The sequence below is a fragment of the Chiloscyllium plagiosum genome, chromosome 31 (assembly GCF_004010195.1).
Source record: "Chiloscyllium plagiosum isolate BGI_BamShark_2017 chromosome 31, ASM401019v2, whole genome shotgun sequence".
In the NCBI taxonomy this organism is placed as follows: domain Eukaryota; kingdom Metazoa; phylum Chordata; class Chondrichthyes; order Orectolobiformes; family Hemiscylliidae; genus Chiloscyllium; species Chiloscyllium plagiosum.
In genome coordinates, this window is record NC_057740.1 from 31635837 (window position 1) to 31655093 (window position 19257).

The following is a 19257-nucleotide window of genomic DNA, read 5'->3' on the forward strand; positions in this document are numbered from 1 at the left end:
GAGCCCACTAGTTGGTCTAAAATTTGTTAAAAGTTGTAAAGGCATGGATTTCACAGTCAGCGGCAAAGTACGATATCTAACCTTGAAGTAAACATGAATAAGCATTTAGCAATCTCTGTGACTTCTTATTTCCCTTTCCCAACCTAGCTTGAAGTACACCTTCCTCCAATTTGACCTCTCATTTGAGTTTAAAATGCCTTTGAGTTGTGAGAGAAAGTGAGGACTGCAGATGCTGGAGATCAGAATTGAGAGTGTGGTGCTGGAAAAAGCACAGCTGGTCAGGCAGCATCCGAAGAACAGGAGAATTGATGTCTCTGGCAAAAGCCCTCCATCAGGAATGAGTTGTGAGAGTCAAGCCAGGCTGAAGGTGGTAAGGAATTTCAGCTTTGAGGTGTTGGGATAAAATGAGTATGATTAGTAAATATAGTGATGCATCTTTCATTTAACATGACATGGGAGGAGGAATTATGCATGTGTAGTTTACAAAGAGGAGAAAGCTTACTGAATCATTGTCATATCTGTTATGTTGTGACATGCTTGGTTTGTTTTTGAGGGACACTTGCATATCATTGCTGTATTCTAGCATGTGACCTGAGGCTAGAAAGTTCTTGTACATCTTCATACCTTCTATTGCTTGAAGCATATCATTCTACTGGAAACATGCTCCTCTATTATAAACTAATAGCTTACAATTAGCCCAGATACTAATGTGCTTGAGGATTGTAATATTTGTACTTAACAGTTAGCTGTAAAAGATGTCTGTTGGATTTCTCACACTTAGTTCTGGGAGATAACACAAACTTGGCTGAATTAGGTCTTATTGGATACAAACTCACCCAATATTAATGATGTGGAGGTGCTGTGCTGGACTAGGGTGGACAAAGTTAAAAATCACACAACACCAGGTTATAGTCCAACAGGTTTATTTGGAAGTACGGTACTGGCTTTCAGAGTGGTGCTCCATCACCAAGTAGCTGGTGGGCCAGGATCATAAGACACAGAATTTATCGCACAAGATTAAAGTGACATGCAACTAATATGATGTATTAAACAGTCCTAGATTGCTGTTAAGTCTTTCATCATTAATGAATCAAAACCTGCAACCCATTCTAAATATGTAAATCCCACAACTTCTCTCAAGTCACATTCCCGAGATAACGTAACTTTTTATAGTAAAAGGTGACATCTCAGCTCAGACAATGCATAAAAGTTGTAAGGTTAAAGTTTGTATGTATTCCAACCTTGAGTCAGACTGGTTCTATTTCCAAAGTAGAAATATATAAAATGGCGTAATGGTTTACAATTTACACAGATGATTTAGAGTTGGGGACCAAGTGTAATGTATCAAAGTTCTCAGATGACAGCAAAGCAAGTTGAGCAAAGTGTACAGAGGACACAAAGTCCGCAGGAGGATATAGATTAAGTGAGTGGACAAGGATCTGGCAGATGGAGTACAATGTTGGTAAATGTGGGGTCATCCACTTTGGTAAGAATAACAGCAAAACGGATTATTATTTAAATGGTGAATCACTGTAGCATGCTGCTGTGTAGAGGGACCTGGGTGCCCTTGTGCATGAATCACAAAATGTTGGTTTGCAAGTGCAGCAGGTAATAGGGGGATGGAGTTTAAAAACCGGGAGGTTATGCTGCAGCTGCATAGGTTGCTGGTGAGACCACACCTCAAGTACTGTGTATAGTTTTGATCTCCTTTCTTGAGAAAGGATGTACTGGCACTAAAAGGGGTGCAGAGGAGGTTCACTAGGTTGATGCTGGAATGAGGGTCGGCTTATGAGGAAGAAGTTGAGTCGACTGGGACTACACTCAATGGAAAGTAGAAGAATGAGGGGGATCTTATAGAAACATAATTTCCCTCAAGCATTGGTGGCTGAGATTTATAAAATCATGAGGGGAATGGATAGGGTAAATAGAGAAGATCGTTTCCCTGGTTTGGGGGAGTCCAGAACTAGTGGGCATAAGTTTAGGGTGAGAGGGAAAAGATTTAAAAGGGACCTAATAGGCAACTTTTTCACACAGATGGTGGTGCGTGTATGGAACGACCTGCCAGAGGAAGTGGTGGAGGCTAGTACAATTACATCATTTAAAAGACATCTGGATAGGTATATGAATAGGAAGGATTTAGACAGATTTGGACCGAGTGCTGACAAATGGGACTAGATTAATTTAGGATACTTTGTCGGCATAGATGAGTTGGACTGAAGGGTCTGTTTCCATGCTGTACGTCCCTATGACTATGATTGCCTGCAGATTGTGTGCATTTTGAGCAAAATAGAATGTATCTACAAATACAATTCTGCAAATGCAAATTTACCCTATAGACATACGTGTGTGTTGGTGTGCGTGTGTGAGTACAATGTGTGTGTGCATGTGTGTACATGTGCTTGGTAGAGTGTGAGTGTGAGAGTGACAGAGTATAAGCCTATGAAAGGGTGTGCGCGTGGGTGAAAGTATGGGGGGTGTATATGTTGTGTCTGAGAGAGCATGTGTATGAGAGAGGGTTGAAAAAGCGCAGCAGGTCAGGCAGCATCCAAGGAGCTGGAAAATCGACATTTCGGGCATGAGCCCTGAGTGGGCGGCACGGTGGCACAGTGGTTAGTACTGCTGCCTCACAGCGCCAGAGACCCGGGTTCAATTCCCGCCTCAGGCGACTGACTGTATGGAGTTTGCACATTCTCTCCGTGTCTGCGTGGGTTTGCTCCGGTTTCCTCCCACAGTCCAAAAATGTGCAGGTTAGGTGAATTGGCCATGCTAAATTGCCCGTAGTGTTAGGTGTAGGGGAATGGGTCTGGGTGGGTTGTGCTTCAGCGGATCGGTGTGGACTTGTTGGGCTGAAGGGCCTGTTTCCACACTGTAAGTAATCAAATCTTTATTATGACTGAGGAAAGACAGTAAGTTAATCAGTTTGGAGTGAGTGAAATTATGTTGGGGGGAGGGGAGGGGGTGGAAAAGAAAAGAGAAGCATGTGATAGGGTGCTGACCAGGAGAGATTAAATAACAAAGGTTTTATGATCAACAATGACAAGAATAGTAATTGTTGGAAAAGCTCAGTAGGTCTGCCAGCATCTGTGGAGAGAAATCAGAGATAACATTTTGGGTCCAGTGACTTTTCCTCAGAACTGAGTTTCTGAGAAAGGGTCACTGAACCTGAAACGTTAACTCTGATTTCTCTCCACAGATGCTACCAGACCTGCTGAGCTTTTCCAGCAATGTCTGTTTTTGTTTCTGATTTACAGCATCCGCAGATCTTTTGGTTTTTAAAGATTTTATGGTAATAGTTGGGATAAAGAAGCAAAAAAAAGGGTCCAGATGAGATATTAATAGTTGGTAAGTGGAGAAATGAACACATTGAGAAAAATTGAACTAGGAAAAAAGAAACAGAAACAAAATGAAGGCAGAGTTTATGATCTAAAATCATTTAATTTAACTTTGCGTATGAAGGCCAATAGTAGGGTTGAAGGTTACAGGTTAGAAAACGATTGTCACAAAGAAACAATCTTACATCTCCCACTGAGTTGTCTGAAAATAATAATTCACCATTCAGACCTGGAATAAGTATCCTGATCCTGCTGATTTTTGTAACAGCACTATTATACTGCACACCATTAAAGAGCAAAGCTATTTTTAATGCAGCCCACTTAGACCTGACCTTGATACATTCCCAGTTTCATATACATCAACTTCTGCCTTGCGTTTGGCGACAGGTTAACAAATGTAATTTCTCATAATTGTTAAGCTGCGCATTATTTGGAAAACGTTGAAGGGCAGGCATGAGACAGCTCATGAGTCTGAGGCCAGACCGACCGAACTGAAGGTAATTGAACTGAAAGAGAATTGTTTCCAGCAAAAATAATCAGGAAAACGTCTACAAAATCAAAACACACCAGTATTCCTATCTGCTGAGAGAAACCGCACTGAATGACCCCTTTGTTTTGGACGCTGAATACCATCTTTCTCTCCAGTGTGTGAAAGTTCCTGGAGCTGTAATTCCTACATATTGGCTAAGTTTCAATACTTTTGGGGATAAAAGGGACCTTTGAAACATGAAGACCAAATATGTAACTTTTTGAAATTGATTTCATTTAGTCAGGGATAAGAAGTCAGATTGAGGGTGGTGGCAAGTTATATATTTAACTGTTTGAGGAGTCTCTCTCACATTTACTTTATTACTTATTTATTTTTATCACTTACCTTTTGTTCTTTCTGTCTTGAAGGTGTTACCGTTGGCTAGATTGGGCTCTGTCTGACCTTCAGTAACTCGGCATTCCTGTATTACATCAGAGAGTCTAGCAAATAGGATCTTGGGTTTGCAGACCCCCAACAAGCTGATGTTCTAACAGATCTCAAGGAGGCTTACGGAATTAGAAAGCTGGTGTCTTCCTGTGTTTTGTTTAACAATCTTGGGGCTGAGCTGCCATGAGGAGAGTGTGTGCTGACCGATTTGCCAACTTAACGCAAGTTAACGCTACAGGTGGAATTGGTCAAGCACCATTGTGAAAGATGGAAACTCATCACTCACCTTCCCCACCCACCACCCCAACCCCACAATCCCTCAGAGGTGAATTTGGTGGGGGCCAGGGGTGGGAAGTGCAAAGAGAAGAGAGATACAGAGGCAAGATGAAGGAAGGATGTTCTGGCTTTGAAGGGAGTGAAATGAAGGTTTACTAGACTGATCCCTGGGATCACAGAACTGACATTTGAAGAGCGATTGGATCAGTTAGTATTACATTGACTAGAGCTTAGAAGAACGAAGGTGAATCCCACAGAAACATATAAAATTCTAACAGGACTAGATAGGATAAATATAGTCCAAGGATAGCCCTAATGGTAGGCCATTTCAGATTGAAATGAAAAGTCTTCAGCCAGAGATTAGTGAGCTTGTGGAATTCTCTGCCACAAAAAACATCAGGTCAAAACACTGAATGTTTTCAAGAAAGAGTTATAGTTTTTACAGCTAAAGGATCAAAGGGAATGGAGAGAAAGCAGGGGCAAGTTACTGAGTTGGATGAATGGCTGCGCAGGTCAAGGGTTAAATGGGCTTCTCTTGCTCCTATTTTCTATGTTTGACAGCTCAGGTCAGAGAGTAAATGGGGAGTGTGAACATAAAAAAAATCACAGCTGAGCCTGATCTTGCTGTCAGTATAGATGCATTTTAAGGGCAGCTTAGATGTATATAAGAGAAATAGAACATAGAACAGTACAGCTTGGGAACTGACCCTTCAGCCCACAATGTTGTGCTGAACATGACACCAAATTAAACCAATCCCTTCTGCCTGCCTATGTTCCATATCCCTCCATTCCTTATATATTCTTGTGCTTAAAAGTCCCTGAAATCCCCCTAACATACCTATCTCCACCACTACCCTGGCAGTAGGTCCCAGATTCCTACCACTCTGTGTCAACAAAACCTGCCCTTCACATCTCATTTGAACTTTTGCCCCTCACCTTAAATTAACAGAAGATTTTGCTGGTAGTCTTAGACAATGAGAAGCAGGAGTTGGACATTGACTATTGGCATGAACCAGTTTGGGTTGGCTGGTTTGTTTTAGGTGCTGCACGTTCAAGCATGTTTCCAGCAATGGCTCTTTGTGGTGTGGAGTGACAGCCTAGGTAAGTTTTCTCAGAGGTGCTGAGTTCTAATTGTATCCTTCAATCACTGATTTGACTGAGTTAATGAAGCATGGCCAGAGATCAAATGCAATGATCTCCAACTTTGCAGGGTTTAGTATTACACTGAAGCATAAACTCAAAGAACTGTTTCTTGACAGTTCTTTCTCATTTGACCTTATTCATTTACAACACCAGACATTGTCCTACATATCACGCCCTCGTTCACTGAAGACACATACTAGGATTCACATCCTGATCCATGTTGGAAAGTGCATCTGGAATGTAACCAGATTAGTGATTTTCTTCTACGACCACATGATCCATCATTCTCATCATTATGGTTTATGTATGACTAGTTGATTGGGTAATAGAAGTTGGTGCAAATTATTGTATAATGCTCCAAAGTGCTTCCTAGGAGCTTTCATAGACCAAAGAATAATTACGACCAAACCATAAAAGGAGACTTTGGGACTGGTGACCAAAAGCTTGGTCATAAAGGTTTTTATGAGTGAGGAGAGGCATTAAAGTTTAGGGAGGGGATTCCTGAGAACAGGGTTCAGATAGCTGAAGATATGATTATCAGTGGAGGAGTGAAAGGGTTGTTGGGATACACAATTTGGAGGAACATAAGAGTCATAGAGATGTACAGCACGGAAACAGAACCTTCGGGGCAACCCGTCCATGCCAACCAGATATCCCAACCCAATCTAGTCCCACCTGCCAGCACCCGGCCCATGTCCCTCCAAACCCTTCCTATTCATATACCCATCCAAATGCCTTTTAAATGTTGCAATTGTACCAGCCTCCACCACATCCTCCGGCAGCTCATTCCTTACACGTATCACTCTGTGTGAAAATGTTGCCCCTTGGGTCTCTTTTATATCTTTCCCCTCTCACCCTAAGCTTATGCCCTCTAGTCCTGGACTCCCTGACCCCAGGGAAAAGACTTTGCCTATTTACCCTAGCCATGTCCTTCACAATTTTGTAAACCTCCATAAGGTCACCCCTCAGCCTCCGATGCTCCAGGCAAAACAGCCCCAGCCTGTTCAGCCTCTTCCCTATAGCTCAAATCCTCCAACCCTGGCAACATCCTTGTGAATCTTCTTTGGACTCTTTCAAGTTTCACAACATCTTTCCGATAGGAAGACGACCAGAATTGCACGTGATATTCCAACAGTGGCCTAACTAATGTCCTGTACAGCCGCAACATGACCTTCCAACTTCTGTACTCAATACTCTGACCTATAAAGGAAAGCATACCAAACGCCTTCTTAGAACACTGTTGAAGAACACTGTAGAGAAATAAATTGTTGAACAAGGCTTTTGGAGTGATTCGATTAATTAAAAATAGTCATTCCAATGTTCAAGATACTTGTATACAAAAGAACTGTTCTTTTAGGAAACAAATCATTTTACTTGAACTTCATGATTGTGTTTCTCCATGGGAATGTACAACTTCAATCAAAAAATGACTGGTGCACATTCATTTGCAGTTAAAGTACCTTAATAAATGTCAAAACCACCCTCTAAAAGAACTTGTGGTTCTGTTCCCATGAGAATAAATGGACTGTGCAAAATTTTGTCAGAACCATAAAAGTAAGTGTGGCAGCACTGTTAAAATCAGACACAAACTGTGAACATATCCAATCACAATGAATCTATACTTAAATTTGCGAAGTTCATGAGCATTTCGGTCTAAAACATCATTCATAACTTTGCAAAGATCTTCTGGCAAGCATTCCAGGACGTCAAGCCCTGGTCTGTGAAACCCCTACATGAGACAGACTAGCGGCCATTAATTTTATTAGCTTACAGGTACAGAAAGGCAATCATGATTAAAATAGCCGAGGCCCTGGCATAAGCAGAGGGGCCAATCACCCACAAGCATTGCTTCAGTTGTTTAAACTGAGCACTTGCAATGTCATGACTCTGCCACTAAATGATTAATGGTCTGTACAAGACTCCAAATAGAATAATTTAACATTGCATCAAAAAAAAACGATCAACTAGGTTATGTTCTGTGTGGTCACCTATCATTCTTTTAATCACGTCAGATTTTCCTCTGTAAATTACCTGCTGGTAGTATGTTAATGCGATATTAAACCCTATGTTTAATACAGGCACATTTATATTCAGAGTTTAGCAGGTAAGAATTAGCATCACACGCCTGGTACTCCCAATAGTCAATGTTGGTCTGAATATTTTATGCATGCAAAATATTCAATCTAAATTGAATCTTATTCTTTTGGAAATGTTAGTGAAGTGTGGAGGTTGATTGACATGAAGATCTTTACTATGTGCAAGTTAAACGGTACCATGTGCACCTTGAGATACTGGATGATTAATTACTGCTCTTGTCCTACAAGGTCGAACAGACGAAGACCCTTCTGATAGGGCTGCACTCTGGACAGGGATTTTAAATAAAAAAGCCTGGTTTTCAGAAAAGGGAGGGCTAAAAGAGATGACAATTTCTCTACTTCAGCAATTCGCTCACCAATAAAGTACCAGCTGTGTTGGAAGAACTGCTACATCATTCCCAATCCAGACAAGGGAATTTGGAGGGAACGGTATTCTGGAAGGGAAGGATCAAATGGCTTTTAATGGCTTTCCTTGCCTTTTTGATCAAAGAGAGGGTGCAAAATTATCAAGGTCAAACAGGTAAAGAAAGCCATTAAAAGCCATTTGATCCTTTCCTTCCAGAATTCCCTTGTCTGGATTGGGAATGAGGTGGAGGTGCCGGTGTTGGACTAGGGTGGACAAAAATCAGAAGTCACCTGACATGAGGTCATAGTCCGACAGGTTTATTTGAAATAACAAGTTTTCGGAGCAGTGCTTCCAAATAAACCTTTGGACTATAACCTGGTGTAGTGTGACTTCTGATTTGGTTTTGTAAGCCGGTGGTTGATTATGCTGCAGAAGTACTCGAGCAAGCAGAAATAATGAGAATGATGCCAGTGGTGTGCATGTATTTGTCCATCTACACTTCCAAAACAGTGAGCCAATTGTTTATCTTATTGCAGGTTACATAGGCCTCCTATTCTTGAACCAGCTGGCATAAATAGGATTGCACTTCAATAGCCGTTCAAAGAGTGGAAGATCAAGAAGAACACAAAAGGCATGATACAAGTGCAAATTCAGATATCAGCTGTGGTTCAACGAACACAGAAATCAAGGCGGACACACCCATGCACGAGAATGCAGCACAATTGGATGAGACACTATTGTCCAGCCTGTCTGGCAGATGTAGAAAATCTCAAAGTGCTTGTTGGAGAGGAGCAAGGATGGTGTCCCAGCCAATACTTCATGTCCAATTAGCTCCATTAAAACCAATTATCTGATCATTCTCGCATTTCTGTTTTTGCAAGTTTACTGTGCACAAATTGTGAATATTGCATTTCCTGCTTCAAAATATACTCCATTGGTTGGAAGGTGTTTGGATGACCTGGATTTAGGAAAAAGAGGTTATGCACAAATTGCAAAACTCTTTTCCTTCATGAAGGGAGGTAGCTTTGTGTTGAGCAGCTATTGTTAATATCAGCTTAATTTAAATCAAACATGCCTCTCCTCATATTAGGATGCCTCACATTGATTTCTTTGGCTTTTATTTCTGATGAGTTTTATTGTATCTCTGCTACAGTGCCGGCACCATCAAATGCACACAAATACTCCAGAGGAGCAACTCAGATAACAGGCCACACTTACAAAATTATCAGATTTGCAGAGGAAGCAAAATAAAAGCAGAACGACATCCACATTATAATTTAATCACATTTGCTTTTATTTGTAAGGCACCATAGATATTTCCTTACAGCACTAGCGAACTAATTTAATACACTTTTGTTTTATTTAAGACATAATGTTTTTTTTAAACACCGCCACATTAATCTTCAACACAATTTGCATACATATTCATACAAACTGATACTGGTGCAAGTGCAGTATATAGCCTTTGCAGCACCAGTCGAAACAAATAGACTTTGAAAAAGCAAAGTGTTTTATTATTTTTAAGTGATTCGAAGCTCTGAAGTCACAGCATCAGATGGATTAATTCAATAATTATAATTTTCTAATTCTGTCATACGAGAGATTATGCATTATGCAATGACATTCACAGGGAGGTCTCTAAAGCATCGTTTATCTCTGGAGCCTTATTAACCTTTTGAGGACTGCGACGGCAGGAAAATAAATACATTGGAAATTAAAAAGTATCTATTCAATAAAGTCCATTACAGGACGACCAAAAATAGGAACATTGAATGTGTTTTGGGATGCAAAATAATCTTTGTTTGGGCGTTTCTTTTCCTTTTATAAAAGTACTCTTTAAAGAGATTTTATCAGAGTCTATCTTTAATACGGTCCACTGTACCTCAAACTTGTATGCAGTTGATTCAAAGAACAGAAGAATTTTGTAGAATGATACAATTGTACTTGATGGCATTCAGGATCTGAAAACTGGTATATATAAACTATACAAGAGTGAGAAAGCATTATTTGTATTCAAGGACATTTTACTTCGACAATGCATTTTTAAAATAAAACATTATTCCCATTATAACTTGCAATACACTTCAATACATTAATGCAACGTATGATATAACCATTTTCTTTTATGGCCATTCTAATCTGGATATGCAATGCTGATATTGCACAGTTTCCACAGAGGCCACTGGGATGATGAGATGCAGTAATCTGTACAAGCGCACAGCTTTTTTTTGTATTTATACAAACTGCAAGATTTGACAATTATACATCATGCTCAAATTAGAGGAGGCGAGGCACCCTAGTGCATGCTGCATGTAACAATTCATTTCATTAAATAATAATAATTAAATTAACAAAGTGACCGTGGAGACTACTTATTCACGTTTCACTTTCAAACATAGCTGTAATGACAAGTTTGCTCATGACTACCACTGTATTCAATGAGTGGCTGTTTAGTTCAGGTGCAATTTTTCAAAGAAAAAGGTTTTAATCTTTCACTGTCATTGCTAGGGCCAGGTTGGTAAGTGTTGCATTCCACTCAAGATTAATTCAATGGAACCAGACGTAATCTGCAAGGTACTGGACGGTTACAGAACCTCTCTGTATAAGTTGTGGTGTGAACAATTTGGCAATTTGGAGCTGGCTTCTACCGGGATCAGAGGGACAACATTATATTCTCAGGGTCAAGACTCCGCAACAAAATGAATATGGTCAAAGACTGGTGGGGGGGGGCGGGGGGGGGGGCAATGTTTATTCTTCCTTCAGCCACTGGATAGCCTGCTGTATATCACCATGACTGTGTGTTACTTCAGCTGTACAGAATGCATTCTTTCACTTTTCCTAAAAAAATATATCAAATGTGAGATAGGTTGTGCTTGGCCAAAAGCTACAAGGTTTTTTTTTAAGTTTTAGTTTTACACAGGAAAGTTATTAAAGATTCATATTTAGTTGAAACAGCAAAGAGAAAACAGGAGCCTTTTAGTAAACTATTGCTCAAACTACTTCTAAAAAGCAGAAGAAAGCCCCAAATGGCAAAAGAAATTCCCCTTCTCCATTCAAATTCCATGAGTGCATCTGCTAGTGTTACTCCAGCAGCCAGTATCTTTATGCTGTTGTGTGTTTAGGCCAACTAACCAAGTCCCTTCTCCAGTTAAGAGGTCAGGGAAGATAGTGCCACTGTGGACCTGTATGTGGGTCATCTACCCTGTGCAAAATTCAATGCACGGGACAGTGATCCATTAAGGTCCAATTACCAGGTCCCTCAAAAGTACAAAAAACAATCCTGTTGCTTCAAGCACCACACCAATTTAAGGAGGAGCTTTTCCAAAGTGAAAAGCTGTGCCCAACTAAAAAATAAACTGGGAATGGGAGACATATCGCTAACTATAAAGCCTCAGCCACATCACTTGCGTCCAGTTTTAGCAGGTGCAAAAAACACAACAGCAGCCCAAATAAGTATCTTAAGCAGTTTAGGAATTTGAGAGGAAGGTTCACAGTAATGAAGAGCTCCCTTTATGTGGCAAGTGCTGTTCTGAAGGCAATGCATGTTTAACTGTTGGGCAATTGAATAAAGCAATTGATGCAGTGGCACCCAACTGTTCAAACTTGCTCCCGCCACTGCCCCCTTCAAATGAAGTAAATGAAAGCTGGTCAGGTGCTGATTACGGCTGTTGTATTGGCAAAACACACTGTCCATGTGCACATGCAAACAACATGCAAAGTAAGCCAGTATTTAATGTGAGCAGGGCGAACAGTGAATTCTGTCGGTCTCCAAGCAAAGCAACTGGCTTTGGGATTGGGGCTGGGTGGCAGGGAACCACATTCCTCCCACTGTGTAAGTGGTCCCTCCGTCACTCTGAAACAATACTTGTGCGCACACTAAAACATGACATGACTCAGGTTCAACCCCCACCTCCATCTCAAACTGGAGGGGCCTTTGACTTTTCTTTGATGCACTCTAGGGTCAGATCTTGAATTTGCATTCTGTCAATCCTACTGTCAGAAACTGCTTTGCATGATTTAAATCTGTTACAAATAAACAAATAATGCCACAAAAAAATGTTCGCTCCCCCATTAGAGGTTAGCTTCACTTTGAAGTTTACTCCTGAAAACAGTCATTTTATGACTGAACATATGCTCTGGAGAAAGTTATCATCTTTGGACCTTTGTCTGCCAAGTCTGTAATTCAGTTGCTAGATGAGGGATATGGGCCAGTTGTAACTGAGTAATTGTATCTGGCACGTCAGAGGTGGCACACAGCCAGTCACAAGCAGTGGCAAGAAAACTGGTATTAAATCATAAGCAAATAAACAAACTGAAGCTACTTGCAGTGGTCTAATGTTTAAAGCTGTAGTATATAGACTGTTGTTCAACATGGATTTCAATGAAGCCCTCATTTGGAAATCTATCAACAGCACATGAAATCCTAATGTTATACAAGCAAAATAGCACTGCAGTCCTGTTCACTGCTTCCGACACAAGTGAGGCCCAGATAATCCACTGAAAAGAGTTTGACCTGAATAATGAAATGCTCTCAGGAACCAGAATATATACACAAGGAACAAAAATATACCATATTTACTCTAATATAGGCCACACTTAACACACACAAAATCAATTGACTCAAAAGGTTCCTTCACCCCACCACCAGCAACTTTTTTCACCACCTCCAACCCAACCTCAACGAAAGCAGCCTCGGTCTGACCCAAAATGGAACAAAATCAAATTGTCCAAACTCCAAATGCATTCCCAAATGACACACACAGGAGGAGATTTTAGTTAATGGTGGTTGGTTGTGATCAGTGAGATGTCTATGCTACTACTGAGATTAAAGAACCTTATTCAGGAAGGTGCTGGATGTTAAATAAATATGCTTTATTGCAATATTGGAGACATGTGGTCTAAAGTTTACTGATCACATGCTTGTTTGTGGTCCTGTGACAGAATGGAAGCCCTCAGGTAGGTCAAATAGTGCCTAAATTTGGGCTTCAACTCATCACCACAGACGATAGAAGGCAGATACTCAAAATGAACCCTCCCTACTCCAATCCAAACCCCCACCTTGTCCAACATGGCCTCCGAGTGACTCTGCCACTGCCAGAGATGGATAACCTGACTGAGGCAAGATCCTAGCCATACCTGAGTGGTTGGGTCCTTTGCTGACTGCCACTCCTTGGACCATCTACAGTGACCACCACTCCCTGGTAGTGCCAGTGTGCACAGCTACCAGCATCCAATTGGCCAGCAACTCTACAGTGTGAAACGTCCACCTGGAATTGCACCTTAATAATTAAAAGGCTATCACTCAAAACATTAAAGCAGGGGTGAGCCAGTTCAGGGGAAATGGACCCACCTTGACATTTACACTGAAGTGCTAAGAGTCCACAGCTAAACCAGCCCAACGTTATCATACTGCATCAGAAACAAAGTACAAGAGATGTAGGAAATCAAGAATAAAAACAGAAAATGCTGCAAATACTGAACAGGATAGACAACATCAGTGAGTGAAACAGTTACAATTTCAGTTTTGCACTTCAAGACCAGAATGTGGCATATCTATGGGAATTCTGCTCATTTATTTGTAGAAAGTACCCTCGCCCTACTAAGAATGCCCAAATTCATGTACTGAAATGCACGAGAAGAATTTGGTCCCACTAGAGATAAGGATTTCTGAAAATTAGATTCTTAATGGCAAATAATCCTGAAATATAGCTTCAACAATCAACCGATCCAAGAGTTAGGCTAGACACTGTCAACAATTTTTCCCTATCCTTACTGAGGCCACTTTCCACCTTCTAAGCCATAAAACTTGGATGTGAAGTGCCTAATATTGGAGGGTTTGAAAGCTCTGTGTATTACACAGTCAGGGCTAAAACTGGCATATAATTTCAAATCCACAGGGAGTGGCATTAGTCTGTCCCACAGGCTGAGTTACATTCCTTTTGTTTTTGCAAAGGGCTTCATGAAACTAGAACCAAATTTGGCATGGTTGTTCTTTCATGGATGTTAATTGTGTGACCAAGTCATTGAGAGAGAAGTCTGGGTTTAATATTTTCTCCTTTTTTGGGGGAGGGGGAGTGGAATGGTGGAGGTGGGGATAGGAAAATATGAACTTCAAGCATGGCATACACATATCCTTCACCAACCATAATCAACAGGAACACAATTGCAGCTCCAACCTCTCCCATCTGCCTTGATGGATCCCCTTCATGATTCTTTACATATGGTCAGCAAAGAAAATGAAAATGATTCAGCCATCACTGAAAACTACAATGTATAAACCACCGGGATGAAGGAGGTACCAATTACAAGCACATTTCAGGTGCACAACAAGACCAGTGTTGAACCCTATAAAGGTTCAAGTTAAAGTCATCGACACAAAGTTGGTTGCACCTTTCTCCCCCCCCTCGCAGCTTATTGCCAATGCAGCAAATGAAACATCCAATTGTACAGCCATCTGTTCAAAATTCACTCCCTGATAACTTTTCAAAGATCTGAGCTTTCTTGAGAAAACACTGCACAATACAGAAACACCTATTTTGCTTTGAGTTGAGCTGCAAGTTGGTGATGATGCCCCTGTTCTGAAGGCTTAACACAATCCAACAGAAAAATCTTCTGCCAAGCTCTCCCATCTGATTCTAAAGTCAACTCTCATTGCATTCCTCTCTCCCCATCCAGAAACAAGCCAACAATAACAATTTTAATGATTATCTCTATCTTGCTCAGTAGATCTTTTACTCAACAAACTTTAAATGGTGACAGAAATTTGAAACTGCAGATCAAATCCCCAACAAGGATTAGATAGCAAAAAGAAAGTGTTCTCAAACTTTCGTAGATCAATACACAACCATTCAGATGAAAGTGAAGAGTTTAAGATGACTATTATACATATATATTTTTCTCCTATTAAAGATTTGTTCCCATGTAACTGATTTAGAGTGTGTTAATAGGCCAACCATTTAAAGACGGTCAACAATATGGCAATTTCAAGAGCACAGAACATCAGCGATCTTACCATCAATTTGGCAAATTTGCTTTGGTTTCTGACAATGTACTGATCTGCACGTTACAGGTCATTTGACTTGAAACAAAATCACTCAACAGCCCAATTATGTGGGCAATTAGTCGGAAAGGCAATTCCTGCCCAGCGCAGTTTCAATGGACAGGCTGAATCAGAAGCTTTTATCTTGAAGATGCTGAACACTAAAATGTCCATCAGGTGGACAAGCCAATATGTTATGCCCTCGTCTGAAGCAAATTCATACTTAGTGTCCCCCTGCTTTGTTCATGCCAAAACAAAGTTGCTTTTAATATACTGCAGCTTTAAAATAGGCTTTGTTCTCCTAAATAATAACATACACAGCACAAAATTGCCACCTCCGAGATATATACAGGCATTAAAACAAACACCAAAGATCATGTTTAAGGATTTTGTGTTGCGCAATCCTCAAGAGTTCCTAATCGGGTTTCTGTACCCCCTCATCTCTCTGGTGGTCACCATCATGGTGGTTCTTGTCATCTTTCGAGGGGAGGTGGATCTGTGAGCCCAAAGCGCTGGATAATGCCAGTAGTCCAGCACTGGCACTGACTGAAGGGATGACAGGAGGCTGCAGGCCAGCTGGTAACGGGGTGAGTGGCACTGTGAGACCATGGAGGTGAGACAGCTGTTGCGCTTGAAGCTGCTGCTGCAGGAACACAAAGAAAAAGATGGTCAGAAGCCAAACCAAGCGTTGGGGGGTGGGGAGGGGGAAAGAGGGTGGTGAGAAATGAAAACAAACAGACTTGTTATTTGGAAAGGAGAGCAACGGCTGTTTCATTTTAATGCAATATTACACTCATTCAGGAAGGAACAGCTCTCTCCTTCCATAAGCAGGAAGAGCAGTTGATTGATTATTGTGCTGAGCTTTACCAGGCACAATAGCAGATCAAGCACAAAATCCCACTGGTTGAAAACATATAGAATAACAGATAGCAGAGAGTGAATCATAAAACTCCAATCTATTATGAGGGGTTCAGAGAATGTCACATTACAAAGTGCAAAGCTTTGAGCTTTTTATGAAACGCCCGAACAATGAGATTTGATTAAAAGCTTGGCAATTCATTGCATGCCATTACAGAAAAGCATACACACATTGCACAATTTATATTTGGTGTTCCTTTTAAAATGCTTACTTTATGGCCGAGTACCATTTTAAAAGAAACTTGTTCTGGATTTGAGAGTTAAATTGAAATCCAACATCAGTGTTGCCCACAGGAGAATATTAAACTGGGATTAATCATCTCAGTGTATATTGTAGGCCACTTTCTCCCCAGGTGGGCCATTTCATTTTTTTTTAAAAAAGATGTAAAACTTAAGAACAGTGCTCTACCAAGGACCCCTCTCTGTACAAAATCCACTCAACTAGCTCACTCCCTGGTCCCTGCTCAAGTGTACACAAACTTACCTTCTGCAGACCTACAAACCAACACAGCATAGAAAACAGAGGCAAGAATACGGCTTTCAGCCCACTGAGCTAACTCCACCATTCATGAACATTTTGATGATCCCGTCACAATAGCCTAAACTCATCTCCTCCCTGATACTTTGAGGCCTTTGTTGAGAAAGAATTTTTATTTAATCATTCATGGGATGTGGACATCACTGGCTAGGCAACATTTATTGCCCATCCCTAATTGCTCAGAGAGCAGTTAAGAGCCAACCAGACTGTTGTGGGTCTGGAGTCACATGTAGTCTGACCAGGTAAGGATGGCAGTTTCCTTCCCTAAAAGGACGTTAGTGAACCAGGTGGGTATTTTCCGACAATTGACAATGGACTTCTGGTCATCGGATTCTTAATTCCAGATTTTTAAAAAATATATTAAAATCAAATACCACAATATGCTGTGGCAAACCCAACTACCTGGTCTCTGGATTAACGATCCATTGATAATACCACTAGGTCATTGCCTCCCCATTATAAATTTCTCATTCGTAAATTATACAACGCATCTAATCACACGGATGTTTCAGATTTTTTTAAAAATCTGAAATCAACAGGGCAATCTTTATTCTCACCCAGAGCAAAAGACAGCACCACTTAATAGCTGTGGCTTATTTCACTTTTAGTACATTGTAGATAGAAAATAAAATCAAAAATTGCAGATGCTGAAACAAACCCAGATGATGCTGGAGAAATTCCATGGATCGGGCTGCATCTATGGAGTGTCAATATTCTGTAGGAACACTGATTAATTTGAATAACAGTTGAACACGAAAATAAATTTCCTCTGTCAGTCACCCAGCATATTATGGCCTTAACGTCATCTGTTTGACAAGAATTATTCTCAGCCAGATAAATGATTCCAAACAAAGTTGTCCCCATATGGATGGGAAAGCAAGTGAGTGTGTGACATCTGATGAAGAATCATTGGGCTTGTTAATGTTTTCTCTCCATTGGTACTGCCAGACTTACCATGTTTCTCCTGCACTGTGTGTTTATTTCCATATTTAGTACTTCAGCATGCCCCAAAATACTTCACACAAGAAGAGAAATAGGAGATTGGGGCAACTGAATGCAAGGTACAGGAGTTGGTGTGGGAGGAGGAATTCCTGGGAGAAGGTGGGACCGATACAAGTGGAATGGTCTGTACCTGAACTGGAAATAGCACCAATCTCATTGCAGGTGGGTTTGACAACACTGTTGAGAGGAGTTTAAACTAATTCGACAGGGCCAGGTGACACTGTTCATCAGTTCGATAGTGACACAGCATATCATGGATAAGAAACCGAGGCAAAGGACTGTCAGGACAGCTGACGTGGTTCCATTTTCAAGTAGGGTGGCAGAGATAAACCAATGTGAGTTTGGCAGTTTTCTTCCCTAAAAGGATGTTAGTGAACCAAGTGGGTTTTCCTGACAATTGATGATGGATTCATGAGTCTCACATTGGTAGTAGGAAAACGATTGGAAAATTCCAAAAGAGAGAGAATTAATCTCCATTTGGAGAATTATGGTGGTCAGTGTGGCTTTGTCAGAGGGAGGATATGCCTAGCAAATTTGAATTTTTCAAGGTGGTGACCAAGTGCGGAGATGAGGTAATGCAACTGTTGTAATTAGAAGTATTTATGGGCGGCAGTGGCTAATACTGCAGCCTCACAGCACCAGGGTCCTGGGTTCGATTCCCACCTGTCTGTGTGGAGTTTGCACATTCTCCCTGTGTCAGCGTGGGTTTCCTGCGCGTGTTCTGGTTTCCTCCCACAATCCAGAGATGTGCAGGTCAGGTGAACTGGTCATGCTAAATTGCCCAAAGTGTTAGGTGTGCTAGTCAGGGGTAAGTATAGGGTAGGGGAATGGGTTTGGGTGGGTTTCTCTTTGGAGGGGCAGTGTGGACTTGTTGGGCCAAAGGGCCTGTTTCCACACTGTAGAGAATCTAATCTAATCTATTTCAGTTTAGCCTTTATCTGTCTCCTGTGTGGGACCTTGTTAAAGAAGGTAAAAGCACACAGGGTCCAGGGTAACTTAATTTGGATCCAAGATTGGCTTAGAAGTTGGAGACAGACGGAGGTGGTAAAAGGCTGTTTGTGTGCTTGGAGATTGAAGTCCAGTGGTATACCACAGAGATCACTGCTGAGTCCCTTAATGTTTGTTATAAAAGCAACAGAGACGAGAAAGTGGGAGCAATGATAACTGAGTTGGTGTCATCCGCAAAGATTGGCCAGGTGGTTGACAGTGAGGAAGGTTGTGGATTCTGGATTAGTGGTGCTGGAAGAACACAGCAGTTCAGGCAGCATCCAAGGAGCAGCAAAATCGACGTTTCGGGCAAAAGCCCTTCATCAGGAATAAAGTTGGGCGCAGTGGTAGTCTGGTGCACTGACCTCTACACCGCTGAAGCCAAATGCCAACTCGAGGACACCTCTTCCTACTGCCCCCTCGACCATGACCCCACCCCCCATCACCAAACTATCAATCTCCCAGACCATACAGAATCTCATCACCTCAGGAGATCTCCCACCCACAGCTTCCAACCTCATAGTCCGGGAACCCCGCACTGCCCGGTTCTACCTCCTTCCCAAGATCCACAAGCCTGACCACTCTGGCCGACCCATCGTCTCAGCATGCTCCTGCCCCACTGAACTCAAATCTACCTACCTCGACACTGTCCTATCCCCACTAG

General features: G+C 41.4%; 1 protein-coding gene across 2 annotated transcripts in view; it reads right to left on the reverse strand.

The window, feature by feature from the left end:
* Positions 1–9379: 9379 nt before the first annotated feature.
* The window catches only part of LOC122565382 (TLE family member 5-like), a 125909-nt gene continuing 116031 nt past the window's right edge, over positions 9380–19257 (reverse strand). Inside the window, exon 7 of one of the 2 annotated variants that reach the window (XM_043721309.1) lies at positions 9380–15788. In XM_043721309.1, the coding sequence (XP_043577244.1) occupies positions 15564–15788 (225 nt within the window). In that variant the 3' untranslated portion in view covers positions 9380–15563. Of the gene's footprint in view, positions 15792–19257 lie in introns of both variants that reach the window. The other variant, XM_043721308.1, reaches the window with a different exon arrangement.